We start from the raw sequence: 26,625 nt of genomic DNA, 5'->3' as shown, positions 1-26,625 counted from the left end.
CCAGCCTCAAATACGCCAGTGGCTGTGTTCCGCTGCAGATCAGCCAGCTGTGGCGTTGTGCCGACACATCGGAAAGATTTAATGTTATGGTCCTTTTTATATTAACTTATGAGACATCTGGAGCCGATGAGATTTGTTAGTTCCTCGTCAGAGGTGAGATCATCTTGCCAGGCTTTAATTAAGTATTTGTAGCCACAGTTCTTCAGTTGTTTCCTTTATTAAATGCCATGCGTGAATTTGAAGTTCAGCAATCATTAACAAAGTCAGTTCCTAAAGAGGTTCGTGTTTATGCTGTTTATGGCTTTAGTTGTAACAGATCTGTTGTAATAGTAGCAAAGTATGACACTGAAGGCTTCTCACAGTGGAAATAATGCTGTAACTCTTGTCCGGGCCATGTTTGGCTTTACCATCTGCCTCCAATCTGTTGATCTGATTGGTTGAAGCCAGTCCACAGCAGACTGAAGGACAGGTGGCTCCTCCCATCACCTGCCAACAATTGCCTGAAAACATTTCCCACTGAAGTCAAACAGTTTTGTGTTACCTGGCTAGGTTACCTGTTATAGCCCTCAACCACAAAATGTCTTGGTAAGCAAAGAGTCTACAGCTCACTTTAGAAGTGAGACTTGCTCAACTTTTATTGTTGTGTTGTTTTTTTTTCTCTCTGCAGCAGTTTACTGAAGCAAACATTTATTCTTTCAGACTTTTTCCTTGACTAAATAAATAAAAACATTGTTATTAAAGATTTAGTCGCAGTATTTCTGAAATGTGGAAAATAAGAGTGACATGTTTTTGGATTCTATAAGTTTATTTTACAAACTAGTGAGTTACTTACTGTGAAGCCACCGCACGACTCCTCAAAACTGTCTGCTCAGCTGTGATGTGAACTCTGCTACGTTTGTGGCAGGCGGAGCTGAGAGTATTGTCAACAGCAGAGTCAGATTGCATTCTGCGGGGCACACTGTGTAGACAGCATTTCTAGATTAACTCTTTGATGTATAAAGTTTTTGTAAAACCCTTATATGCCCATTTCAGAGGTTATATAAACAGATGCTTATTGAAAAGTCACAAGACTTTAAACTTGGGTAGGGCTGTAGAGTGTGGACAGTATTTTGTGTTGGTACATGTGTGTCTGTATACACACGTGTGTGTGCATGCATGACTGTGCCAATACATGGTCCTTTGACGTAACTGACCTTCATATCCCCAGGGCGCCAGCAGCCATTTATCTTTTATTCATTTTGCCATTTGTGACCAAGGCTGCTTCGCTGGCTCTGAGGCTTGTCAAAACAGACGCTGTTTCGTGATGTGCAGCAACTGCAATCTGTGCTTCAAATGCTGATGCAGTTTTCTGGGCAATTTCTACACTGGCCACTTCACTTCCCAGGAATTCACCAGCAACTCTGTTGGTTTTAACAACCAAAAGCAAACTTTGTATATCTCCAGATCCTCTTGTTGGTTTATTCCCTGCTGAGGCTGTTACAAAAGATCTTAGCCGCCTCCACTGGTGTTGTTTGCAGCCTGATTGTTGCAGGAGCCTTATGACTCAGACTGAGCGTGCACCTGTAACATCTGTCAACACCTCAGTGTGTGTCTCACTCACAGCTTTACCTGGTAAAACAAACTAATGCATTGTTCCAGAGCTTCTTGCTGTTTAATTATCTCCACCTGCCAATTGAAGCTCAAGGTGTTTGCTGCTCAAAGTGATTCGAAAATAAAGCCCTGCAGGATATTTCTGTTTAGGATAACATAACTTATCCAAAATATATGCTTCTGTGTAATATTTTGATAATGGTAGATGAGCTTGACCGATGTTGGTCCAAAAACTTCTCAGTCATGCATTTATGTTGAGAGCCAGTGATTGTGAAGGTCGTACTACGTGTCGGATAATTTACCTGACCCTTTGTACTGTACGAACTGAGACAGATGCAGACCTTGTACACCTTCCCTTGTTATCCTAACACCGTAATCTGACAGATTTGAATGATACTGGTATGCAATAATCAGCATGCACTGTTTTTCTTTTCCTCTATGTTGTCTTGAAAGGATCTGAGACGGCTTTACCCCAAGGAAAATTCCACTCCCTAAATCCTGTGTAATCACTTTAATTTGTTATTAATTTCATTGTTTTCTTTAATTCCATTTCTATAATTGCTGGTAGTTTTAGACATTAAAGCAGAGAGAATCAGCTGTTGCATCTCACACCTTTCTCAGTCACAATACTGAATAATATATAAATGTCAGGAGTAAAGTTTCCACACCTTCGGGATTTTACAAGGTCACACAGAACTGAGAAAGCCCATTGATTTCCTTGGTAGAGTGTATGGAGAACTTTTTCTAGCATCTCCTTCACACATGATGGTTGGTGTAGGGATTCCATCAAGAATCTCATTTTAACGTTCACTGATTGCTGAAGGAATGCTGGAAGAAATTTATTACAAAAATGAGATCCTACACAGTTGATAATGACGTTTCATTGGTTTCTTGTGTTGCTCTGATTAAGCTTAACTAGTTATGAGCCCTCAGTGAGCACCCAGTTCTACTGAGGGGGGGGGGGTCTCGTTAGCAGGCTCACTACCTCATTCATGCTTGATCATCCCCTACAAAGTTCATTTGTCTCGTACAAGGCTCCATGTAACCAATTTAATTCATCGCTGATAATCACATCGCAGAATGTGGCAGATATGTTGTCGTCCTCCTCCCCAGAGATTTGAAAAAGCATCTCGGTGAACAACAAAGTTTTCTTTGTGAGCTGGTTGACATTTGCTAATATAACTGTCATTAGAGGGAAAACACTTCCAGATGCAACAATGAGATGTTGATTTGACATGTGTAAACCTCAAGTTCTAGTCATTATATTCTCTGTGGCTGCTGCTCCACTCTACTCCGCTGAACCTTTTTATGTAGTTGACTTGTTTGATATGGCAACCCTCTGAGGGTTTGCTCTTGACACCTGTGTGATGGATTTGTGCAGTGTTTGAATGCTGTGTGGCTGTTGCTGTTTATGCCTCCTCTTGAATAGAATCTTCTGCATTTGTTATTGTTGTGCAGACAGCCATAGACATGCTCAAAATTGGCTTTTGCTTAGTATTTGAGTGTGTTTAATAATTTTGTTTTTAAGCACCCGGGATTATGTAGGTATTTAGGAAACATCTTTTTTTTTTTTCTAGATTTCCCAACATCCAAATTACATTTTTAGTAACACAATCAAGGTAAAGACATACTCACCTTTTAGAACTTCTTACTATTGTGCCCTTGTCTTTTTTCCTCAGATGATGACTGCCGGTTGACTGACTACCGTCAGCTGAAAACTAAGATCTTGGATTTGCATGACAGACGATACATGGGATCAGCGATCCACGGGGCTCACATGGACAACATCCCTGCCAAGAAGCAACTGGTTGATATGATGTTTAGACGCTTTGATGCAGATAATAATGGTCAAATAGATGCCAGCGAGCTCTCACAGGTAAGAGTGTCATTTTATATCAGTTATTCAATTCAATTCAGTTTTATTTATCTAGCACCAAATACAACAAATTTCATCTCAAGACACTTAACTCTTTCGGTGCCATTGACGTCTATAGACGTCAATTTAAAAAAAAAACGTTGACTGCCAAAGACGTCTATAGACGTCAATTGCGTTTTTTAACGGAGTGGGCTGGGGGACAATCTAGCGGAGTTTGTCACTAAATCTTAGGCTTGAAAACACTAAACAGAGAATATACTGGCAAAATTACCCGCAAGGTGGCAGCAGTGCCACTTTGCACAAAAAAAAAGAAGCTCGTTTTCTCCGTTTTTTTGGTCAAACAGCTGTTTTTGGTGAAACCAACCTATGTTCTACTGTCTATTACTAAAGGACTGGCAGCCAATGAGTTAAAAAGTATAGTCCAATTCAAGCCAATTGGAGTTCAATTCATTATAAAGGTTTGAGAAGACAGAAAAGAGGGGGAAAAAACCACTGTAACACCATTCAAAGGATATCTGTTGGAACAGGGAAACACGAGTTAATGACCACAATAATGTCACATGTAGATAATATCATTTGAGAAATTAAACAGGGGAAAAAGAGAGTAAAGTGAGGAAAGGTGTGATAGATGAGGCCCCCCAGCAGGCTGGGGCTATAGCAGCTTAACTATGGGATGTTTCAGGATTACCTGAGCCATCCCTAACTATAAGCTTTATCAAAAAGGAAAGTTTTAAGCCTGGTCTTAAAAGTGGAAAGGGTGTCAGCTTCCCGGACATTTACTGGCAGCTTATTCCTCAAGAGAGGGGCCTGATAACTGAAGGCTCTGCCTCCCATTCTACTTTTAGAAACTCTGGGAACCTCAAGTAAACCTGCAGTTTGGGAGCGAAGTGCTCTGTTAGGAAAATATCTTATAATGAGATCTTTAAGATATGATGGAGCTCGGTCATTAAGAGCTTTATATCTGAGGAGAAGAATCTTAAATTCTATTCTGAATTTAACAGGGAGCCAATGAAGAGAAGCTAAAACTGGAGAAATATGATCTCTCCTGTTCGTTCTCATCAGAACTCTGGCTGCAGCATTTTGGATCAGCTGGAGGCTTTTCAGAGAATATGTGGGACAGCCCAATGATAAAGAATTACAGTAGTGCAATCTTGAAGTAACAAATGCATGGATTAGTTTTTCTGCATCACTCTGAGACAAGATGTTCCTGATTTTAACAATATTACGAAGATGAAAGAAGGCAGTCCTAGAAACCTGTTTTATATGCGAGTCAAATGATAAATTCTGGTCAAAAATAACTCCAAGGTTCCTCACTGTAGTACGAGAAGCCAAGAAAATACCATTTAGAGTAACTATATAGCTAGACAATTTCTCCCTAGAGCGCTCAGGTCCAAAGATAATAACTTCAGTTTTATCTGAATTTAGAAGCAGACAGTTCTGAGTCATCCAGGTCTTCATGTCTTTAAGACATGCTTGTAGTCTGACCAACCTATTGGGTTCATCTGGTTTTATAGATAAGTACAGCTGAGTATCATCAGCATAGAAATGGAGATGTATGCCATGCTGTCTAATAATGTTACCTAATGGAAGCATGTATAAAGTGAAAAGAATTGGTCCAAGCACAGAACCCTGAGGAACTCCACGACTTACTCTGTTCTTGTAGATGAAGAATCTTCCTCACACATCAAACTGAAATCTATCAGATAAATATGACTTAAACCAGCCTAATGCAGTTCCTTTAATCCCAATAACATGTTCAAGTCTCTTTAATAAGATACTGTGATCGACAGTATCAAAAGCACTGAGATCCAACAGGACAAGCATAGACACAAGTCCGCTGTCAGAGGCTAAGAGGAGATCATTGGTAACTTTCACCAGTGCTGTTTCTGTGCTATGATGCACTCTGAATCCTGACTGAAACTCTTCAAACAGATTATTTCTATGTAAATGTTATGAGCACAAAGGTTAAAATTTTAATTTTGACTCACCTGATTTCAAGTGCTATTTTAAGAACTATATTTAGGAACAGATGCAGTCATTTTCACTTTGATATATGATCAAAATGACACTACTAATGAATGGACATCTGTGTGTCGACGCTGTTAAACAACGCTGTTCTTTTGGGTCATACTCTTCCCCTTCCCTTCGGTAGCTCTGGTGTGCAGCTCCAGGTAAACCTGTTGGAAAGCAATGCCGCGCTCTCATGGAAGGCCGCAGCCTTTGACCCGCTCTATTCAGGCAGAGGAGTGTTTTGTAGGTGCTGTGAGGAAGGGGGTGATATTCTGAGCATAACAAAATCTCCAACATCCTGACTGCTGACATAATAAACAACATATTTGAATTATTATGAAGGGGGGTAAGCAACCTGCAGTGGTTATTCTGAACCGGGATACCAGTTTTTTTTTTTTTTTTTTTTCTTTTGCAGTTGCAATTTTCTTTTCACACCAGAGATGTTAAGGAGAATGTGCAAACAGCTTGTTTGTGGGCATTTTCGGCTGTTGCTGTTTAAACATGCCAACACGGTCTGCTGAGGACGGGGTAAGGGTTAGCTGGAAATGCGAGGAAGGGCTTCCAGGGGAATGTCTGTTTAGAGCACACAGACATCACTGTTTTCTTTACAACATGCTGAAAATAGCAGAGGAAACTCCTTTATGTCTGCATCAATACCACATGTAGTCCCAACTTTAATAAGTGAATACAAAAATCAACTTGCAGTAGCTCACATTCACTCGCTGGCAGCAAATTTTCCCTGAAGATTTTCTGCTTGTTTGCACATCAGATTGATCTTGTGAAGATTTTACTTGGGTTCGGATGGAAAATCTCCACAGGAGTCTGGAGTGAATGCTGTGGATATTTCCGTTTTCTCATGCCACTGCTCTGAAACATTGAGAACATTTCAAGCCCTCCACTGCATGTGTGAAATGGCTTTATGTTATCTTCCTGCTGATCCAGAAGGAGATTCCATCTGCACAGGGTCGGCACAGTCGGTGCTCAACCCATTCCCTTGATTTGAATCTATTGTAGTATATTTGAATTCGAGGCATATAAATACCATCTTGAAAAGTTAGATTTTCTTTGTCCATAATTTCATATTATTTCCATATTTTAACATGTTTTTACATTAAATGGTTTTGCATGCCAGCATGTCTCAGAGAAGTTGATGCTTAATGAGAAAAGTGCACAGTAAACAAATCCTGCTGTTGAGTTTTATTGAATAATATCATCAATATATCCCGAGTGTGAATTTGAATAAGCCCTTTTAACCTACTGAATATTATGACGGACAGATTTTCAAACCTCAGGGTGATTCCATTTATTCTTTTTAGGCCAAAGTGTATCACTCCACCTTTCCATTCTGAGGTGTGAATAACACAAGCCAGTTGTGATTATCAATACCCAGATGGAGAAGTTCTTTTCAAATATTCTTTGACGGCTGCTTTGAGTCTTTCTATCCTTCTTTAAAAATCCTTTACCCATATGGGAGTTTTGGAAGATGTCACACAGAACCGGCAGCACAAGAAGGGGAATTTAAGGAAGATTTAAGGAACAGTCAGACAATAGTGGAAGGCAGGAGGCCCTTAATTGGGTGTTTTTTTTTTTTTTCCTTTCCCTTCTTTTTCATATTCAATTCAGTTTTCAAGTCACTTTGGAGTACATGTGGTTAACTGTAACCACGGTATGTTAGTTTATCTTGTCTTTTGGTATCTGATGATATAAATACTTCATCACTCTGTCATACTGCTGTCCAAACATTACTGAAGTGGTATACGTACACATGTAGAGTTTAGAAATACAAAAGAAATCTTTTGAGTTTCAGCAAACGGTTTACCTCTTTTCAACATCCCGGGATGAATATCTGAGTGAGAAAGCTTTATCAGTCACTTAATAAACAAAGGCAGTTGTGGGTTGACAGTTTCTCAACATGAGAGTTCCTAGATATGAACATGAATTGAGTCTTTAATGGCTTTTTATGTAGGTGTATTAATCATTTTCTCCGATTGTAAGTCCTGATATATTGCTAATGTTTACTTTTTCTCCAAAGGACGAAATATAAAAATATCAAACCCATTACAAAATTATTCTCTTCCACTCAGATTGGATTTTGAGAGTTGTGCCCGGTTGGTAAAACTTGGATATGAAAGAAGGAAATGGAATAATGCCAGTTAAATGTTGGTGTGAGCTGATGGAAAAATGCATATGGAAATCACACTTTTCGGCAGTTAAAAATGTAAAACTGTGGCTGTCAACCTTGTGCCCTGAAGCAGAAAATCCCTCATCCTGACTTACTTGACACGCCAGAGTGTGCACATGAAGAGGCTCAGGGAATCATCGTTCCTGCCCTTTTAGTCTTTGTGCCCTTTTAAAATGGCAAATCAAAAGTTCTTTTTTCTTTCTTTCATTGTCTGTTTGTTATCATTTGAGCGGAGACTGTGACTGAATTTTTACCTTTTACCTGAAAAGATGTAAGAAGGTTAAAACTTTCTCCCCGCTGCCTCCCCTGTGCCTGTCTACGCTGACTGCTGTATCTGAGAGTGCAACATAAAGGGTTTAAATGCAGCTCCTATAAAAAGGTTAGGTTGATATCTTGAAAAGAAACGTCTGACTTAACTTTCTAGTCTGGGAAAAGACCCAATGCGAACAGATTCATACAAAACACAAATGTCAAGGTCAAAGTTTGGGTGAAAATCTTTTACAGAGGTGCCATCTGTTTGTTTTTGGCAAATGGTTTTCTTTTTTAATTTAAATCATTAAATGAGTTTAAGAGCAGATGACCTCTGGTCACTGTTTGGGTATTGTTTGGGCTTGAATTACTCTTACCATAAAGATGCTGCTTCTGGAGAGAGACTACCGACCTTTCAAACACTTTCTGATAGGTGGTATTATTGTGTGTAAAGTTTAGGGCACAATAATATTGTTTGAAAATGATCAACACCAAAGAGTGAATTTATTTAGATCCTATTTGACAGTGTTTCTGTGCCACAGCATTGTTTTCTAACCACCACACAAATCATAGAGAAGAAATCACTCGACTCTCCTTGAATGTGGGATTACCTGATAGTGACAGCTTCTGTAATTCTTCTGTAGTAGCTGTGTCTCCGCTGACTGCGTTTAGCCTGGCTGCTAAGGCACTGACACTGTTTGGACCAGTTGCTGTGAAATAGAGGGGCAGAGTGACAACATTGTAACTTTATATCACACAGACGGGGATGAGCACAGTGAACCACATTAGTCATCTGTGTGCAGATATGATCATGTCAACAACCTTTGAAAGTGGGCCAGTGCTCTGTTCGAATGTGTGCCTGCATCTATAATAGCTATGCTATATAATGTCTGTACCAGAGGAGGTTCTGAGAAAGTTAAAATGACACGCAGCTGTGGAAATGTATTTATGTATCTGTGCGGATTGTGAAAGAGGTTTTCTGGCTGATTAATCTGCTCGTGTTCCATTGGCCTTATGAACTGGGGTGATTTGGAACGGGCAGAGGGGGCGCGTTCTCAGTCAACATTACATTTAGTTATCGCATCAGTGGTGATGTTAAGATAATTCTACGTACATGACGTGCTGAAAGCCACTGAATACATCTGCAGTCATAGTATTTCTCTACAAAGAAGCGGCCGCAGAAATCTAAAGAAGCACAGTAAAATTTATGAAAGTGGATACCAAATAATTGAAGATATAAGATGCACAAACAGCTGCATTATTGTGCCCAGCACATTTCTTTTTGTCTCGCTCTGTTTTGAACACGTTGAGGATGTCCTATTACAGATGACACCCGCTCCTTCCGCTTAAATCTTCTTCAGGTCATCGGGGAAGGGAAGCACACTGATCTAGTAGACAAGACATGATGTATAAAGCTGTCTTCTGTGATCAGTATTTCGACATCTGATCTGATGATGATGGATGTTTTACTGGCAGGGCCATACCTGTGGCGTTAAGCAGGATCATGTTTTTCAGAAAAATTGTGTCTTCTTTTTCACCATCCACGGCTGGAAAACGTCAGCGAATTTTAGCTTGAATGCCATCATTAGTGCGATAATATTGCCAACACAGGTGTAAAATTGTCACCTTTAAAAACATTGATCAAGTAAATTCTTTTTAAGGGTGTGTATGTACGAACACTTCTTCTGTGCAGCAGCAACACTAAAGCAGCACAGAACCCAGGATTCTGTGGATCAATGTTGATTTCAAACGCTGCCCTGCTCAATTAGGGCAGGTTACCTAAGTCATAAGTTCATTCAAATGTGCACTGATCTATCAAAGTGTTCCACTTTGGTCATCTACACACTGCTGCTTTTTACGAGTGAGAAGTTACGAGTTTGGATGAGACTTCATCAACTGACCTCTTAGTTTGTTTTCTCCCTCCTGCAGATGACAGTCGTCATCTTCTCTGGGAATAAGTTTCGATGTGCTAAACTACCCACCTGTTGTGTCTCGCCTTGACTCACTGTTAAACTTTTTACGTGTAAAACAATTACAAATACTGTGTGCTTACCCAAAATGCACATTTCTAACTTTATTTATGCTGTTGTAAATATTATTTACACATTTATGCTCTTAAAGAATGAATTACTTGGTTGAATATCAAATGAAATATGTTGTCAGTAAATTTTCTTGGTCTGTTTAGTGTCAACTGTTAGGAGTTTCCAGATAATTTACTGCATCCCTCCTTTACATCTTAAAAGTATACACCAATGTATTATCTGTAAAAGTTGTTTTAGTTTTATTCTAGAAAGTAGTAAAAAGATTACTTTCTCACATGTAGATTAACAGCTGCCCACGTCGGTTACCGGTTAACACCAGATAATTACATTTATTAGAGATGACAGTTGTGTTGGATTGATGATGATTCTTATGCTTTCACACATGGATAAAAGTGAGGGGAAGAAATTCTGGTTTGAGATGGTTTGGAAGTACCCTCACATTAGTTTCATACTGTGCTCTAATCATGTTGGTGCATAGATATTTGTGGTATTGTTAGAGAATTATTTCTAATTGTGGGAATTTTATATAAATCAAACGGATAAAAGTATCAAATTTTCTGTAAACAGAAAATCTTGTATAGTAATCATTCGGTGGAAAACAGTTGTTAAATACATGGTAATATGCTGTTATAGATAAATAAGTTTAGGTAGGGGGAATAAATTCCTGTCATATCTGCTGCCTTTGCTTTATTATTACACTGATATTTTATACAGTGTACTTCCTGGGAGACGACACTGGGAAAATGAACAGAATGAACACAAATGGCACGGCCCATTTTCTTTAACAGAACCTCTTCTCTTCTAAGGTCATCAAGCACGAAGGTCTATCCAAGGATATCTCTGAGTGCACATTGTTTGACCTGCTGAAGTACAACGATGTCGACAACGATGAGCATCTGACAAAAGAGGAGTTTTACACGGCTTTTGGTGAGTTCAGGCATTTCTTAGCAAAACAGAAAAAGTCCAAAGAAAAAAAGCAAGAATCCATGAGATGTTGACACCTGCTTTGAACATTTAGATTGTATAAACAGATTGCATGCAACATACTCAAATTTCTCACTCCTGTTGCACATGTTGGAGCTGATTGTTCATGTCATCCTGCTGTTGAAACATGGTGACAAATGTGGCCGCATAATTTCTCACTAGGATACAATTTATCTGGACGAATGAGCCTGCAGCAGAAATATCAAGAATTCAGGAGGAGTTTCAACATTTTTAATTTTCTTTCATTTAGGTTTTAATCACACTGATGCTTCTCAGGTACCTTTTATGAGGTTTGAAATGTATAAACCTCATAAAAGATTAAAAAAAATAATCAGGTTTGATAGTTTTTCTTTAATATCTGGTTTTACTTTGACTTTTTCTTCTTTGCTTCTGATTTTCTTTTGCATTACAAAGTGCATTGCAGCTTGGAGCTTGATGCTTGATATTTTGCCAAAGTTTACTCACTGAGACCTGCAGATTGCTGCCAACGATGTGTTGTAGGTCTCCAGACTTTTGATCTGTTGAAAGAGTTGGATAGAGGAGTTCAAAGTGGAATTAGCTCCAAAGGAAACAGGTCACAACAGTAGTTCAAATCAAATCCACCGTCATTAGGCAACATAATGATGACAGGTGCTCTGCCATATGAGGCACACAAACACATGTGCACCAGTTTCCTCCTTTTGTTTCCTCCCCATGCTCTCATTCATGCTTCCTCCCTGTCTGACATTTTCAGTCGGCTCAATATCCTTTGACAGAATATCCTCTGACATTTGGCTGGCTTGACACATTTAGCAGTGGGAGAGAATTTATAATCAACCTTCATCACATCAGTCCTTTGTATTTGAAACATTTTTTCAGGGAGAAAAAATTCACGAGAGCAAATGGCATTGTGAGAGTCTTGACTGCCATTCTCTATGTTAGACGTGAATGTGTGGGAGCAAACCCCTTCTGGCAAGTCATGAAAGGAAAAGAGCCCCAGCCAATCTGAGTAGAGCGCAGCTTCCTTGAAGAGTTGAGTTGTTGTAACTCCAACTACTTCCTTTTTTGGTTATCAGATCTTTTTCAAGCTCCTAGCTTCACTGCTCACAAGGAAATGGGATATTTAATGAGAGTAAATCACCCCTTCTGTGGCAGTTTCTTTAATCCTGCCTTACTCTTCTCTTTGGCTTCTTATTCATTCTTTATCCTGAGGTACCACTTAATGCTGTTACCCAGCAACAATGGTTAATTGTTCACCTATATGAATAAATCATTGCTTAAACAATCTCATTTCAACGCATTACTGGGAATTAGTTGCATATACATATTAACATTTGCAGAGGCAATCAATGTGCTCTGTACCAATCTTTTATTGTTTATACACAAAAGTTGTGTATAACTATTCTTAAAACAAGGATGCACTCTCTAAAACAAGCCGTCTGAATCTTTTCCCGTCACCAGCAGTGTTTCTACACTCTGTGCACTGAAGGCTCAAACAGGCAAGGACCCAGAGTTACGCCCAGTCACTACCACTGCCTCTCAGGGGACAGGCCTGCGAGCTACCACAACCCAGGGAGATGGCATTACGCTGTATCCTGCAGGCTGTTTTGTACCAGAGTTTCTGATAAGCATGCCCCACACCACGGGGACTGAGAGTGAGCTGCAAGCTAACTGGGAGATTGTAAAATCGATCAGTCTCTTATGTCAAGTTGTTGCTCAGTTTCAGAGCCTCTATGTGAAACACTGAGAACTGTGTTTCTGTTCAGAAAATCTGAGCTGTATCCACTCTCTTGCCCCCGAGCGCAGTGATCCTCTTGAAAATTAGCTTGTGCCCTCTAGTGTTGATCTCATCAATGTTCATCAGAGCCAGGTCCAGTAAATATCTGTGACTAATGCAGAGTTATTTGACACGGGATTGAGAACCACTTTCATTTTGCGCTCAAAAGCCATCATATGTTGTGTTTGATCATTGTTTGAATGGTTGCCGTCAACAATATTGGAATTTTTATACTCACTACATGAGTGCTCAAGGCCATTCCACCTCTCTTTACCCAAAAGTGCGTTATAAATTAAATGTATTATTATTATTATTATTATTATTATTAATAATAATATTACTGCATTTAAATGAGAGATTTAAAAAGATTCTTGGAGGTCATTGTAGCTCTCAGCTTGTAATTTTCACTTTATTCATTATTATGTGAGTTAGACCAATTAATGCTGAAGTTCTTTCATCGTAGGACCTTTTGTGCATTTGGGAAAACAGAGTTATAAGCTCGAGTCCATCTAACTATAGCCCCTTTCACACTGCGACCCGCTATCTTAGCGGGTCCAAATTGCACCTTCGACCCGCGTCGAGCAATGTGAACGCTTGGCGTGTCAGGGTGACCCGTGTCGCCTGAAGCCGAGTTCAGGGGGAGTTGCCTAGTGGCAGAGCGTCACACGAAACACATAAAATGCTGGGCGTGTACAATGACGTAGGCACAAGCCATGCGTCGGAGGTAGGGTGAAATACACCTGTCTGCATCAAATTTTTCAAACAAACGATGGCGGGACACCTTGAGAACTCATTTTTGCAATGCAGTTCATGGAGATGTTACTTTACAGTGCGTCTTGCTGCGTGGGAAACCACGCTCTCCCATCTTTCTCGCCAGCCCTTCCAGCAGAGGTCCATCTTTCACCGTCCCCGAAATGTGGCGGAAAATAACGTCCTCTGCTCGGGGGCTGAGGAGCTCGCGGACCTCCTTGTCTCACCAGTTGGCCATATAAAAAAATGTCTCCAACTTGATGTAGGCTAAAACAGAGTAAAACTTGTCCTTACCTGTCTCTGTTGTTCTGAATCAGTTGTCCATTCTGTCTTTTAGCCTAAACTCCTCACGTCACGCCCACGTCCGACCCGCGTCGATTGTGTTCACATCAAACTCGGCTCGGCAAAAAGACTAGGGTCAGACACGGGTCGAAAGGCGAGTCGAGTTGACGCGGCAGCCCGGGTCGGCAGTGTGAACACAACAGCGGACACGCTAAATTCGCGAATTAAACGCGGGTTATTCGGCAGTGTGAAAGGGGCTTATGTCTGAACTACCATGAGAGAAATAATTGTTTTTTATTACCACCAGTATGGTCTAAAGAAAAATAGGCATCCTGATGTGCCAGATGGTTTGTTATATAGACCCATCTGGGCAGTCCTGGTTGGAAGCTATTTGGAACAAGGGCAACAACATTCAAGAAATACTTGGCATCTGATTGGATTGAAACATCTGTCTATCACCATCCGTTACGAGCTATGTTAAACCCGTCAGATCAACAGAGTGGAATAAAATCTAACTCTTACCAAAACATGTCAAGAGAAATCCTGTAGCCGTCAGTATGGGAGGCTCATTACTCTTCAACCCGTAACTTGCGGTCTGGTAACACCGAGTCTCCTGTGATATCACAAATCTCAGAAACTGATTTAAAAAAAAAAAAAACAGAAACAAAATTAAATTAGATTCTATTAGAAATCATCTGAAATCTTCATGGAGCTGCAGACCCAAGATGATTTTGCAATAGTAGAAGCTCTTTCATACTGTATAATAGGGAGCCATTTAAATAGAGCCATGTGAGCTTGAAATGATTCCTTTACTGGTTTCAGCTTTCTTTGCTTCCTGCTTCTGAAGAGTGCAGATGTGTCTCTGCTTCCTCCTGCTGCTTATTGCTTTATTTGCTTTTAAATCATTTTACTTCTTTCCACAAGTCTTGGATATAATTTTATTCTTTTTCTTTTAAGTGAACCAATACTTTTTCAATCATTTTTATCAGAAAGTCATCTGGAAACTGTCGTGTGGAAATTCCGTTGCAGCTTCCTGCTTTTTAGGGGGCTCAGCTAACTGAAGCTAATTAGCAGCAAGATGCCTCCCTTTTCCACTGACGATTACCACAAGCTACTCCAGAAGATAGCAATACTGGAAACAAAAATTAATCGGCTTGAAGTGAACGTGGAGATAAATGGACAATATGGGAATGAAACTACTCTGCCAGTATCCCAAAACACTGAAAGGGAGCAGGCTAACAGGAAGCTAACTGGCACCACCCAGACACGGCAGGAGCCTGGTGTAAATGGAAAATATTCAACCAGTCCTCCCTGGAACTCCCTTGGTGCTAAGCCAAAACACTACAAATTGCCTCCCTCAGATGTGGGAAGACGGTTATCAGGCAGAACCCAACACCTGGAGACCCACAATGACTCCGAGTGGCCTGCACTATCACACAGGAATGTCTCTACCCCGATACCAAAGAAAAAGCAACGATGGACCGAGACCACCACCAAAACCAGGAGCAAATTGCCAAAAGACACAGGAATTCTGCTAGAGAACAGATTTGCTCCACTTTCTCAAAATCCTGACTCTCCAAAAGAACGCTCATCTCCCAAAACCGGAGAAAGGTACGAGGCTAAATTATATGCTAAAAGGCCACAGAAAGAGCTAACCACTGGGCCTCAAACTCTGATAGTGGGTGACGAAGCCGGGAATGAGATAAAACGTTTTTTGCAGCAAGAAAAAGACCAAAATACTCTGTTTTAGTAACGACATGGTGTCTGATATCTCAAAGAAGATCCTGGACATTGTTGCTGAGCATCCGACACTGAAATCTCTCATCATACACACAGGAGCCCTTGATGGCTGCACGGTGGTGTGGTGGTTAGCACTGTTGCCTCACAGCAAGAAGGTTCCAGGTTCAACACCCAGCTGGGGCCTTTCTGTGTGGAGTTTGCATGTTCTCCCCGTGTATGCGTGGGTTCTCTCCGGGTACTCCCGCTTCCTCCCACTGTCCAAAAAATCATGCATGTTAGGTTGACCACCTGCTGGTGGTGGTCGGAGGGGCCGATGGCGCCGGTGCATGGCAGCCTCGCCTCCGTCAGTGTGCCCCTGGGCAGCTGTGGCTACAATCCAGTAGTCTGCCACCATCAGCATAGCACTTTGAGATTCCGTATGAAATGAAAAGTGCTTTACAAATGTAATTGATTATTATTATTATTATTATTATTATTATTATTATTATGATGTTGTGAAGCAACAATCGGAGGTATTAAAACAAGACTTTATGGACCTGGTAAACAAAGTTCGATGCACAAGTACAGAGGTGTTTTTCAGTGGACCTCTACCAACAGTTTGGCAAGGAGATGAGAGATTCAGCAGACTGATGATGCTAAACAGATGGCTCAAAGACATGTGTGCTGCTCATTCAGTGAATTTTATTGACAATTTCAACATCTTTTGGGGACGCAGGCACCTCTTTAAGGCAGATGGATTTCACCTTAACAAGTCAGGAGTTCAGTTGCTAAGCTCCAACATTTTTTACTCTCTGCGTCACACACCAGCAGCCCCTATCAAGGACAAGACAGGACAAAACGATCCAAAACGACAGATAGGACAATGCTCTGGTAAGGGCGCTGAGACGAGGACTGACCATGGAGGACAGCGGATCCAGAAAGAACCTGCAACGTCATCATCCTCACCCCAAGATAAGGGGTCTTCACCAGCCCCAACAGCCCAACAAGTGAAGTCTTCACCTGCCCCGGCAGTCCAACAAGCGGAGTCTCCCCCAGCCCCAGTGGGAAACCCCCAGCCTTCGCCCCCCCGGACCCCACCCAGCCCCCAGCTCTCTCCACTCAGTCTGGACTCCTCACTTCTGGATTTCCCGGACAGGATGAAGAGCTTTCTCAATATTGGAATACAATTGACACCACGCCAAAATCCCATATTCTTCCCCCCTAACATCCCTCCTCATCCAGCACCTCCCATTCCACCACGTCCATCACGTTGGAAACAACCCTAAAACAAAAGTCACCAAGCCCCCCCACCTCCTCTGAATCATCATATCTGTGAGTCTGACTGATATGTGCCGGGTCCAGGCTGTAATACTGATATCAAGAATGCTCTTCCCCAGATAAAGTCAGGGCCCTATGGAGTTCTGACAGCCTTTTCAATCCCTATGATGACAGGTAACAGAAAAGTGGTCAAACTGGTGAGAAATAAAAAAGGTTCAGTTAAATCTACCAATCTATTGTATATACTGTGTCAACCCCGAAACGCACCAGTATCACCTGTTGTCTCCACGAGATTAGCCCTACTCAATATCAGATCACTAGCCAACAAATCCCTCTTAGTAAATGACATGATCATGACCTATAATCGAGACTTTTTATTTCTTACTGAAACATGGCTGACTGAATGTAGCTGTGATCCCATTCTTAATGAGGCAGCACCAACAAATTTCAGTTTTATCAATAAATGTCGAAGTGGTAAGAAGGGCGGGGGAGTTGCCGCCATTTTTAAATCAGTCTTTCAGTGCAAAGAAATTTTACTTGGTGATTTTAGCTCTTTTGAATATCTCTGTTTTTTTGTAAAGGGGGATCCAAAAGTTATCTTCCTAATCATTTATAGACCACCTAGATACCCAGGAACTTTCTTTGATGAGTTTGCTGAACTGCTGTCAGTTATCTGCACTTACTATAACTTTTTTATCATAACTGGGGATTTTAACATTCACATGGACAATAACATGGACACTAATGCCAAAGAACTCTGCTCTCTACTTGACACTTTTGGCCTCCTTCAACATGTGAATGGACCCACACATACTCGAGGCCACACACTGGATCTGGTTATCTCTAAAGGTGTTGACATTTCTTCTGTCGATATCAAGGACTTGGCGCTCTCTGATCATTTCTGTGTGTTCTCTGACTTACAGTTAACCCCAAACATTCAGTTAACGAGGTGTGTCTGTTAGAAAAAGGTACATAAGTGAGAATACCAGTTCTAAGTTTATGGAAATTATAGCTATGTCATCAACTGCGAGTGCAGAGACAGTTGATGAACTCTTAGATAACTTTAACTTGAAAATCTCAAATGTCATGGATACTGTTGCACCTGTTAAAAATAAGATGATCTTGAGCAGAAAGCGAACTCCATGGAGGAACACTATGATGGTAAAGGTCTTGAAAACAGAATGCAGGAAAGCAGAGCGTAAATGGCGAAAAACTAAACTTCAAATTCACCATGACCTCTACAAACAAAGTCTTTGTAATTTTAACCACGGGTTACTCCGGGCTAGACAGCAACACTTATCTGAATTGATTAATAAGAACATCAACAACACTCGTGCTCTGTTTGCTATGGTTAATAAGCTGACAACCCCCCAAAACAGATAGTTTCAGAACTCTGTTCCACAGAAAAATGCATGAAAAATGAATTTGCTTGTTTTTTCAATGAAAAAATCAAATCTATAAGGCTAAATATCAACATAAATCAGCAAAATAATAAAATGACGCAATCCTTAAAACCACGTAGGAATCAATCAACTATGATGTCAGAATTCAATACAGTTGACCAAAAAACCATAGAAGAAACTGTCCAGCATCTTAAACCATCAACATCCTGTCTTGACACAATGCCATCTGACTTCTTTAAAACTATTGTAAGCTCTGTCCAAACAGATTTGCAGCAAATAATAAACTGCTCACTTCAGTCAGGCACGTTTCCTAAACCCTTAAAAGTAGCTGCCATCAAGCCACTCCTAAAAAAGGGAACATTGGATGCTTCCATTTTAACCAACTACAGACCCATCTCAAATCTTCCTTTTATAGCCAAGATTGTTGAGAAAGGGTTTTTTTTTTTTTTTTTAATCAACTCAGTAACTTCTTGAACTCCAGTGGACTCCTTGACAAATTTCAGTCAGGCTTCCAACCTCACCGCAGTACAGAAACGGCTCTTATTAAAGTGTTAAATGACATAAGGTTGAACACTGACTCAGGCAAGGTGTCAGTTCTGGTCCTGTTGGATATCAGTGCTGCATTTGACACTGGATCACAGTATACTGCTGAACAGGTTGGATTCCTGGGCAGGACTCAGCGGGACAGTCCTAGAATGGTTCAGGTCCTACTTGGAGTTATTTTGTGACTATTGGAAGTAATCAATCTGATCGAGTGGCTATGACATGTGGAGTTCCTCAGGGGTCAGTTCTCGGACCCCTTCTGTTCACTCTATACATGCTGCCTCTGGGTCAAATTCTGAAGAACTCTAAAGTCAACTACCACAGCTATCCAGATGACACACAGATATATCTCGCATTGTCTCCAGATGACTGCAGTCCTATAGAGTCATTGTGCGACTGCTTAGAGCAAGTCAAAAAGTGGATGAACCAAAATTTCCTTCAGTTGAATCAAGAAAAAACTGAGGTCATTGTGTTTGGCAACAAAGAGAAGAGGTTTGCTGTCAGTAAACATCTTGAGTCACTGTCTCTAGAAACTAAAGACCAAGTCCGGAACCTCGGCGTGCCGATAGACTCAGACCTGACCTTCAACTATCATATCAAATCAGTCACCAAATCAGCCTTTTATCAACTTAAGAACATATCCAGAATTAAGGGTTTCATGTCCCAAACAGATCAGGAGAAGCTGATTCATGCTTTCATCTCCAGGAGACTTGACTACTGTAACGGTCTTCTGACTGGACTCCCCCAAAAGAGTCTCAAACAGCTGCAGCTCATTCAGAACGCTGCAGCCCGAGTTTCAACCAGAACAAAGAGATCACATCACATCACCCCAGTTCTCAAGTCTTTACATTGGCTCCCAGTCAGATACAGAATAGATTTTAAAGTTCTGCTACTTGTCTACAAATCACGGAATGGTTTAGGTCCAGAATACATGAATGACATGCTAGCTGAGTATAAACCCAGTAGAGCTCTGAGATCTGCTGACTAAGGTCAGATAGTGGAGCCCAGAGTTCAAACTGGACACGGTGAAGCAGCTTTTAGCTGTTATGCTGCACACAACTGTAACAAACTACTAGCAGAACTGAAATCAGCCTCAACTGTAAGCACTTTTAAATCCAGGTTAAAAACATTTCTCTTTCAGTGTGCTTATGGTTGAGTTTATATCTTTCTTTTCCCCCTCTCTTTGATTGCTTTTAACTGTGTTTTTAATTTTTATTCTATTTTTTTTCTCTTTAAATTGCTGCTTTATGCTGTTCTTTTAAATGCCTTGTCTTTATGTAAAGCACATTGAGTTACCTGTGGTATGAAATGCGCTATATAAATAAAGATGCCTTGCCTTGCCTTGCCTAGCATGTAGTGCAGCAAGGCAACCACTCAACAAGATGAAATTGAAGCCTTCTCAGTTGGTATTTCCATGAGATCATACAGCTATACACGGCGCCTCGCTGCAAGACCTGTAAAAAACTAATGTATTTAAGATTAACGGCACAAAGTTAAAGCTAATTGGAAAAGCGTTACTTTTTATTATGTTATTTGGCTTACTGAAAAACACGAGTCAATCAGGTTCCGTGAGCTTGGCTAATTTATTTTATTGCTGCAAGTGTTCCTCCATACATAGGTATAAAACAGCCATATAATGTAACACACTGTTACAGCAGCTGCTGCTGCTTTTATTTTCTTACAGTGTGCTGGTGCTGAGCTGCTGAAAGAATGCAATAATAATCCTGTTCAATAAAAATGATCCATAGAATTGAGGGTATTTTGACTATACCTTCTGTAGATTCCAGATTTGGCTTCTGCCTTGATAGACCATCATTACAGTGTCTGAGGCAAAAAAAAAAATACATGACTCAGGTATATAGTTTTACGGTTCATTGCAGACATAATCTCTGTGTGGCATCTATGCAAACAAATGCTGTCATAAACTGCGCACCATCATAAAGTTAATCTGTTGATGTGTCCAGATTTCTGTTGCTGCTCGGATACAAACAGCCGTTAAAGCAGAATGTCTTCCCATGAAAATGGCACCTGCCTGCGCTGCCAAAAGGGGGAGGCTTTGCACATCTTTCTGGAATATTCAAAGCATGGTGACATTGTTTGCCATGACAGAAGATAAGGCTTTAATGTTCATACATTATTCATCCGTCTTTACCACAGACCGGATTGGGGTTCAGAATCAGTTTGACTCAGCCGGCTGTAAGGTAACTGTCTGGCAGAAGTGATGTCTTTTAATGAGATGATGTTACAGATATGAATGATGTCTGCCACCGTGGCGTCGCAGAATAATTTGATGATGGCTCAGTGCATCATGGGTAAACAGATAAGGTGCCATCTATCACAAAGTGTCATTCTCCAACCAGCATTTAATCACAGAATACATTGGAGCATTGACTGTCAGTCATTTAAATCGGCTAAATGTGGTATCGACAGAGAAGCATCACCACTCATAGCAGGAGACGTATGAAGAAATCTTGCATTGACCTTTGATCTACTTTACACAACTATATACAGATGTTTTGTGATGAACTTTTAATGTAGTGTGCAGTAATTTGCGGATATCACCAAACACCTGTAAGATCTTTGGTTAGGAGTTGAACTTCATGCTGTTACTTTGCAAAGCTGCTCTATAGTTATTATATTTCAAGAAGTAAAGGTTTCTCCTGGCTGTCTGGTTATTCTTTTATTGCATCTGAGGTTATTTGAACGCATTCCACAATAATACTGTCAGAGAGACATTTATTGTATATCTAGAAATCAGCTAAGAGCTTGTTTCCAATGCACTACCTACCTCACAGTCTGACCTGTGTATATGTGTATAGATATATATCTGTGTGTATAACAGCCCGTAACAGAAGAAAGAGTTATACCCGTAAACGGGCTTGATGTCAGAATATTATCTGCAAGGACTGAAAACTGCACAAATAAATGGCCCATTTTATGGAAAGGTATTTGTTCAAAAGGCATGTGTTGCTGTCTTTTGGATAGTTGAAACCACTTTTGTGCAGTCAGTGCTCAGGGGGACTTCTGTCATCTGCAGCGAGCCAATCAACTTCTATAATCACTGCCAAATAAATGTAGGAAATTGTTTGCTTGTCTTTCGCCCTCAGAAATATCTCAACGGGAATATGAAAATAAAAGACTCTTGATTCCTGATTTAGAATTTACTCGGGAGTATATTTAGTTTCTGTCACAGATCCAGGTGCTGAATAAACGGAAAATATCTAAAAGGCACCTTAACATTAGCCAAGATTCGTGGCACTGTGGAGGAGGGGTTTTAAAAGCTTCATCCTTTGATGTTAACTGGTGGGTACTTTGTCTGTGCACCACAGTTTTAATGGTTTTGAGTTTGAGTACACCTGCTAAATGCATTCTGGGTATAGGTATAGACAAGCTTATAACAGTGAACATTCATTTAGAAAGAAATCTGTCTAATGCTCCCTAATGCTAACTTTTAGCCTTGAAACACATCCCTAACAAAATCTCCTGAGGCACATCCACACATTTGAAAAGGGCCCATCTCTTACTGTGGATGTATTTAAACTGCAGTTGTTTTGATCTATCTATCTTTATATATATATATATATATATATATATATATATATATATATATATATATATATATATACAGCTAGCATGTCTCCAAATTGTTTCTTGAACACTGGATGTTACATTTAGCATTTATTCAGTGAACATGATCTAGCAGACTCATAATGATCTTAATTGTACTTTTCTATCAAGCGGAGCTGTCCTGCTATTTGCGCAGCACAATGGCGACACGTATCTCACCATTCCTGGGTGCCAAGATATCGATTTGAGCCCTGACACTTCCTGACAGAACACAAAGCCAGGACACACAACTCTTTATTTCTGCTGAGACTGGAAGCTTTGGAGTGCCAGCTGGAATCCCGAGGGGCTGCTCAGAAGCCAAAGTGCACTATCATGTTATCCATCATATTGTAATTTGGTAGTCGCCCTTACAGAGTTTGCTGAAGCTGACAGTGACGATTGACATTGTTTGTTACCAATGGCATTAAAATTTGTTCTGCGATTTATCAGCGATTGTCCAGCATAGGGGATGGATGTGGACAACAAGCTGTTGGCAGTTAGTAATTGTTTTGAACAAACTTGCAGTTTTTCTTCTTTCCCTTACTTGATTTGCCTTTTTCTTGTCCTTTTAATTGATTGTGTGGTAATTGATCCCACTTCCCATACCCTCTCACTTTCATTCAAGGCTCTAATCTTTCATGCTAGCAAGTCAAGTATAATACCTACATTTACAGAAAGTTTGCCAGGCTTGAAAATTAGTTGACTTACACTCTTTACTTCAGCAAAGATTATAATTAGACATCAGCCTGGCCTCCTCCGGGGGAGGCTGCTTCCATTAAGTCAAGTATGCTGTTATGCAGCACCCTTGGCATAGCAACAATTAATGGATACTCAGGCTTTTACTTGTCAAAACCCCCGCTGAGTGTTTCATTCACAGGCAATGAGAAGTGGTGTTAAAATGGTTTCATAATTAATGGTTCATCTTCCAACATGTGCCTTTTTGTTTGTGTTTTTGTGTCTCGTTTATAAGAAGTCGCATCACTTTTTTAAAATTTTATTTTAATTTATTTTTTTATATAATCGGTGATCCTCAAATACAGTGAGTGGTGTTTTTCACCGACTCTGCTGCAAAATATGTTTGAAGACATTATATCGTTTTATGAATATCTTGAGCGAGGTTTCTTTTAACTGGTTTTACAAACTTCAAAAGTGTCATCGAAAACATGCCTTTTTGACTAACCACTGAAAGAACTGCTGAAATATCACACTTGTTGTTGCTTTGGAAAAACTCAATGTTCCTTCAGGGCAGATATAAATTAGTTGATTGTACTGACTTTCAAGCAGACTGGTGATTTAGTTCATAAGGTGTACGGTAAACAGTCTTTAGATCAGTTTAGATTAAGTGAAGATAAAGTATCTTTGTGAATGAAAGACAATGAAAATGGACAAAAAGAAGACTTGTCTACAGAGGTAAGAACAACATAAAACTAACATGTTCAAGGTAAAAGCTGCAGAAGAAATCTACCGGTGATGTTTTTGTGACCACAGTTCACGTTGGAGCGTTGGAGCATAGCAGATCTCCTCGGCCATAAGTACGAGGGAAATGATTAGCCTTTTGTATAGATGAGACACAGCTGAGCTGACCTCCATGTTCAAGGCACAACAGTGTTTGGTTAGAGCGCCTCACTGAAGAAGAACCAGATAGAATATTTTGAAAGAGAAACAGCCAGAGTTGAAATGCATGTTTACATGTCACAGTGGTTCTGGAACAATCTCAGCAGCAAAGATGAAAATAAATTACAGCTATGGTGTCAAATCAGTTCTGCATTCAGAAAAAGGAAAATGCTTTCAAAGAGAGGAAATCTGTCCCGATTGTGACTCATTGTGAAGGCTCAATCTATTTATGGGGATGATTTGCTTCGTTTGCCACAAGAAGATCTCAATCTGCACACAGAAAAATAGAATCAGAAGATTTGTCACTGGAAAGTATGCAGTGTATCAGTAACAAGTTATTCAGTCAAGATAGTAAGCCGAAGACATACTTCTGAAATAACCCAAGAATGGAATTAAAGTAAAAATATGGAACAAATATTGAAGATTAAGGTACTTTTCTGCCTGTTTGTTGTTGCATTCAACATATTATAAAGAGCAAAAGTGCTGCCTGCTTAGGGATGGGAATCGAGAACCGGTTCCCAGTTGTTCGATTCCGTGGAATCGTTAATCCGCCTGCCTAATGATCCAGTTTATAGGTTCTGCTAACGTCTGACGCATTTGCGTGATGACGTCATGCGCACGCTTCGTATTTTGGCTCAGAATGTTTCCAACATGGCGTCAAGGCAGAAGCGCTCCAAAGTTTGGTTATATTTCACCAAAAAGGACAATACCAGTTGCAACACGTGCAGAGCTGTGATCACATCAAAGGGGGAAATACCTCCAACATGCTGAAACATTTGACCACACAGCATGTAGTTACTAAGTCTTTGACTCGCTGCTAAGCGATGGCAGCAACTCTTGCAGGGGAGCTTGTGGAACACCGTCTTCCGTCTCAAAAGTCCCAGTTAACGTAAAACTTCCAGGTCCTGTTGATCGTAACAGGGCTCGTAAGTCCCACACATTGAGCGTGACAGTCACGCCTTTTGGTCTTTTGTCAGGCACTCCCGCCACACATTGTATTTCTCACGCTGAAAAAAAAATTATAATATAAATTTCTGTGGCGTGCCGCTATTGCTATGGAAACTGCAGGAAACAAGCACGTCTCCCATGAGTATGATCAGAGCAGTTATTAATAACAACACTAATAATATTATTAATGAAAGACCCCCATTCATCTGACCCGTCCAACCGGACCACCCAAAGGGGGGGGCCTGCATTCAAAATTTCAGAGCCCTGTTGTAATAATGTTGGCGACATACTGTATGAATAATTTCCATCTGATATTCACATTTAGTTGACAAGGACTGCAAGAGTGAGGCAGAGTTAGATATATAGAGTTATATATTGTACTATATTTGTACTTTACAACTGGATGAGAATCGATAAGAGAACCGAATCGATAAGCGATATAAAGATTGAAAAGAGTCATTTGAAAATTGTTTTCCAGTACTTTTGGCCCTGGCAGTAGAAACGCTTTATTTGTGCCATAAAGCCTGCTTTAAGAATTTAGTTTTCCAATTCATGGTGGTATGTACTCAGTAGCTTTAATGTGTGTCACAGGTTGGGGATCATGGATCATTTGGTTTAAACAAAAATCAGGAAATCAAAGATGACATCATTTGAGTGGTCAATATTGGGAAGAAATTGTGCCTCCTCGCCCTGAAAAAAACTGTCAAAACCATAGCTGAAGCTGAGAAATTTATAAATTCTTTTATTTTTAGAAGCACCAGCTATTTCTTTGAAGAAAAGATAATGGGAATAAAAAAAACACAAATAAAGCTATATGCACATAGACACACTATAACTGAGACACAAACAAAAGCCCATCTATACAAATGGCTCTTGACCTGTTTTTTTTTTTTTTTTTTTTTTTTTTTTTTTTTAAAAGCCGTCGACAGTGTTTACAGATTTTAATTCCAGTTGTGGAGCGTTCGGAAGTTTACGGGCAACAATCTCAAAAGCACATTCTCTTTTTGTTCCGAGCTCTGATCGGGGAACAACTAAAAGCCCCCGATCAAAGGACCTCAGAGTCCTCCTGTTGTTGTGGGTATTCAATATGTCTTTCAAATATATAGGGCCCGACCATCTGAGGCTCCAAGAGTAACAACAGGAATGTTAAACTGGATTCAGAACCTGATGGGGAGCCAGAGCAAAGAAATCAATAACTATCAGAACTGAAAAATGGTACGGTAGAGGAATACTCTCAGATAAATGGCAGTCATAACCAGTAGCCTTTCCAGCAATCCAAAGAAATGCTTAAAATTGCTTCACCGTTCAGCTTACACAAATCAGTCTCTGATTTTTTGTCAAAGAATATGATTAATTTCACCGGTTATGATTCATTTAAACCCAGAGTTTCAGTGTAAACAATCGGAGTCGGTGGTGGTGGAAACTTCTCACAGAGCCACGTAATGAAATATGTTTGTCCACTGAATTCCTGAGACTACAGGCCTGCTAGTTATGTCTACAGTTGACTTGTTTAAAAAAAGTTGTGGATTCAATAAAGGAATACAGTATTGATCATGTGCCACTGACGGGTCAGCTTTAATTTCCCAGAGAGTTGAAGCTTCACAGAATATTTTTTTTTAGGGCCCACTGACTGGGAGTTCAATGTGCATCCCTGTCTGTCAGGATTGTTTAGCACTTCAGGGTTAAGGCATAGCTGTGCTCATTTGCTTCTCTCAACATGTCACTTCTCTTGTCATCCATTTAAAGGTGTTGGCATTCACCATTTGCAGCCCTGCAGATATTCAGCTGCTGCA

The 26,625-nt window shown here is 40.3% G+C and overlaps 1 protein-coding gene across 1 annotated transcript in view; it reads left to right on the top strand.

Moving 5' to 3' along the window:
* Positions 1 to 26,625, top strand: part of fstl5 (follistatin-like 5) — a 198,956-nt gene that overhangs the window by 103,210 nt on the left and 69,121 nt on the right. Inside the window, exons 5-6 of the mRNA XM_075481902.1 lie at positions 3,270 to 3,466; positions 10,756 to 10,876. Coding sequence (XP_075338017.1) covers positions 3,270 to 3,466; positions 10,756 to 10,876 — 318 coding nt within the window. The remainder of the gene's footprint in view (positions 1 to 3,269; positions 3,467 to 10,755; positions 10,877 to 26,625) is intronic.

This window comes from Odontesthes bonariensis, chromosome 13 (genome assembly GCF_027942865.1).
Source record: "Odontesthes bonariensis isolate fOdoBon6 chromosome 13, fOdoBon6.hap1, whole genome shotgun sequence".
Taxonomy (NCBI): domain Eukaryota; kingdom Metazoa; phylum Chordata; class Actinopteri; order Atheriniformes; family Atherinopsidae; genus Odontesthes; species Odontesthes bonariensis.
Note: the sequence above shows the minus strand (reverse complement) of the source record. Positions and strands in the feature narration are given on the sequence as shown.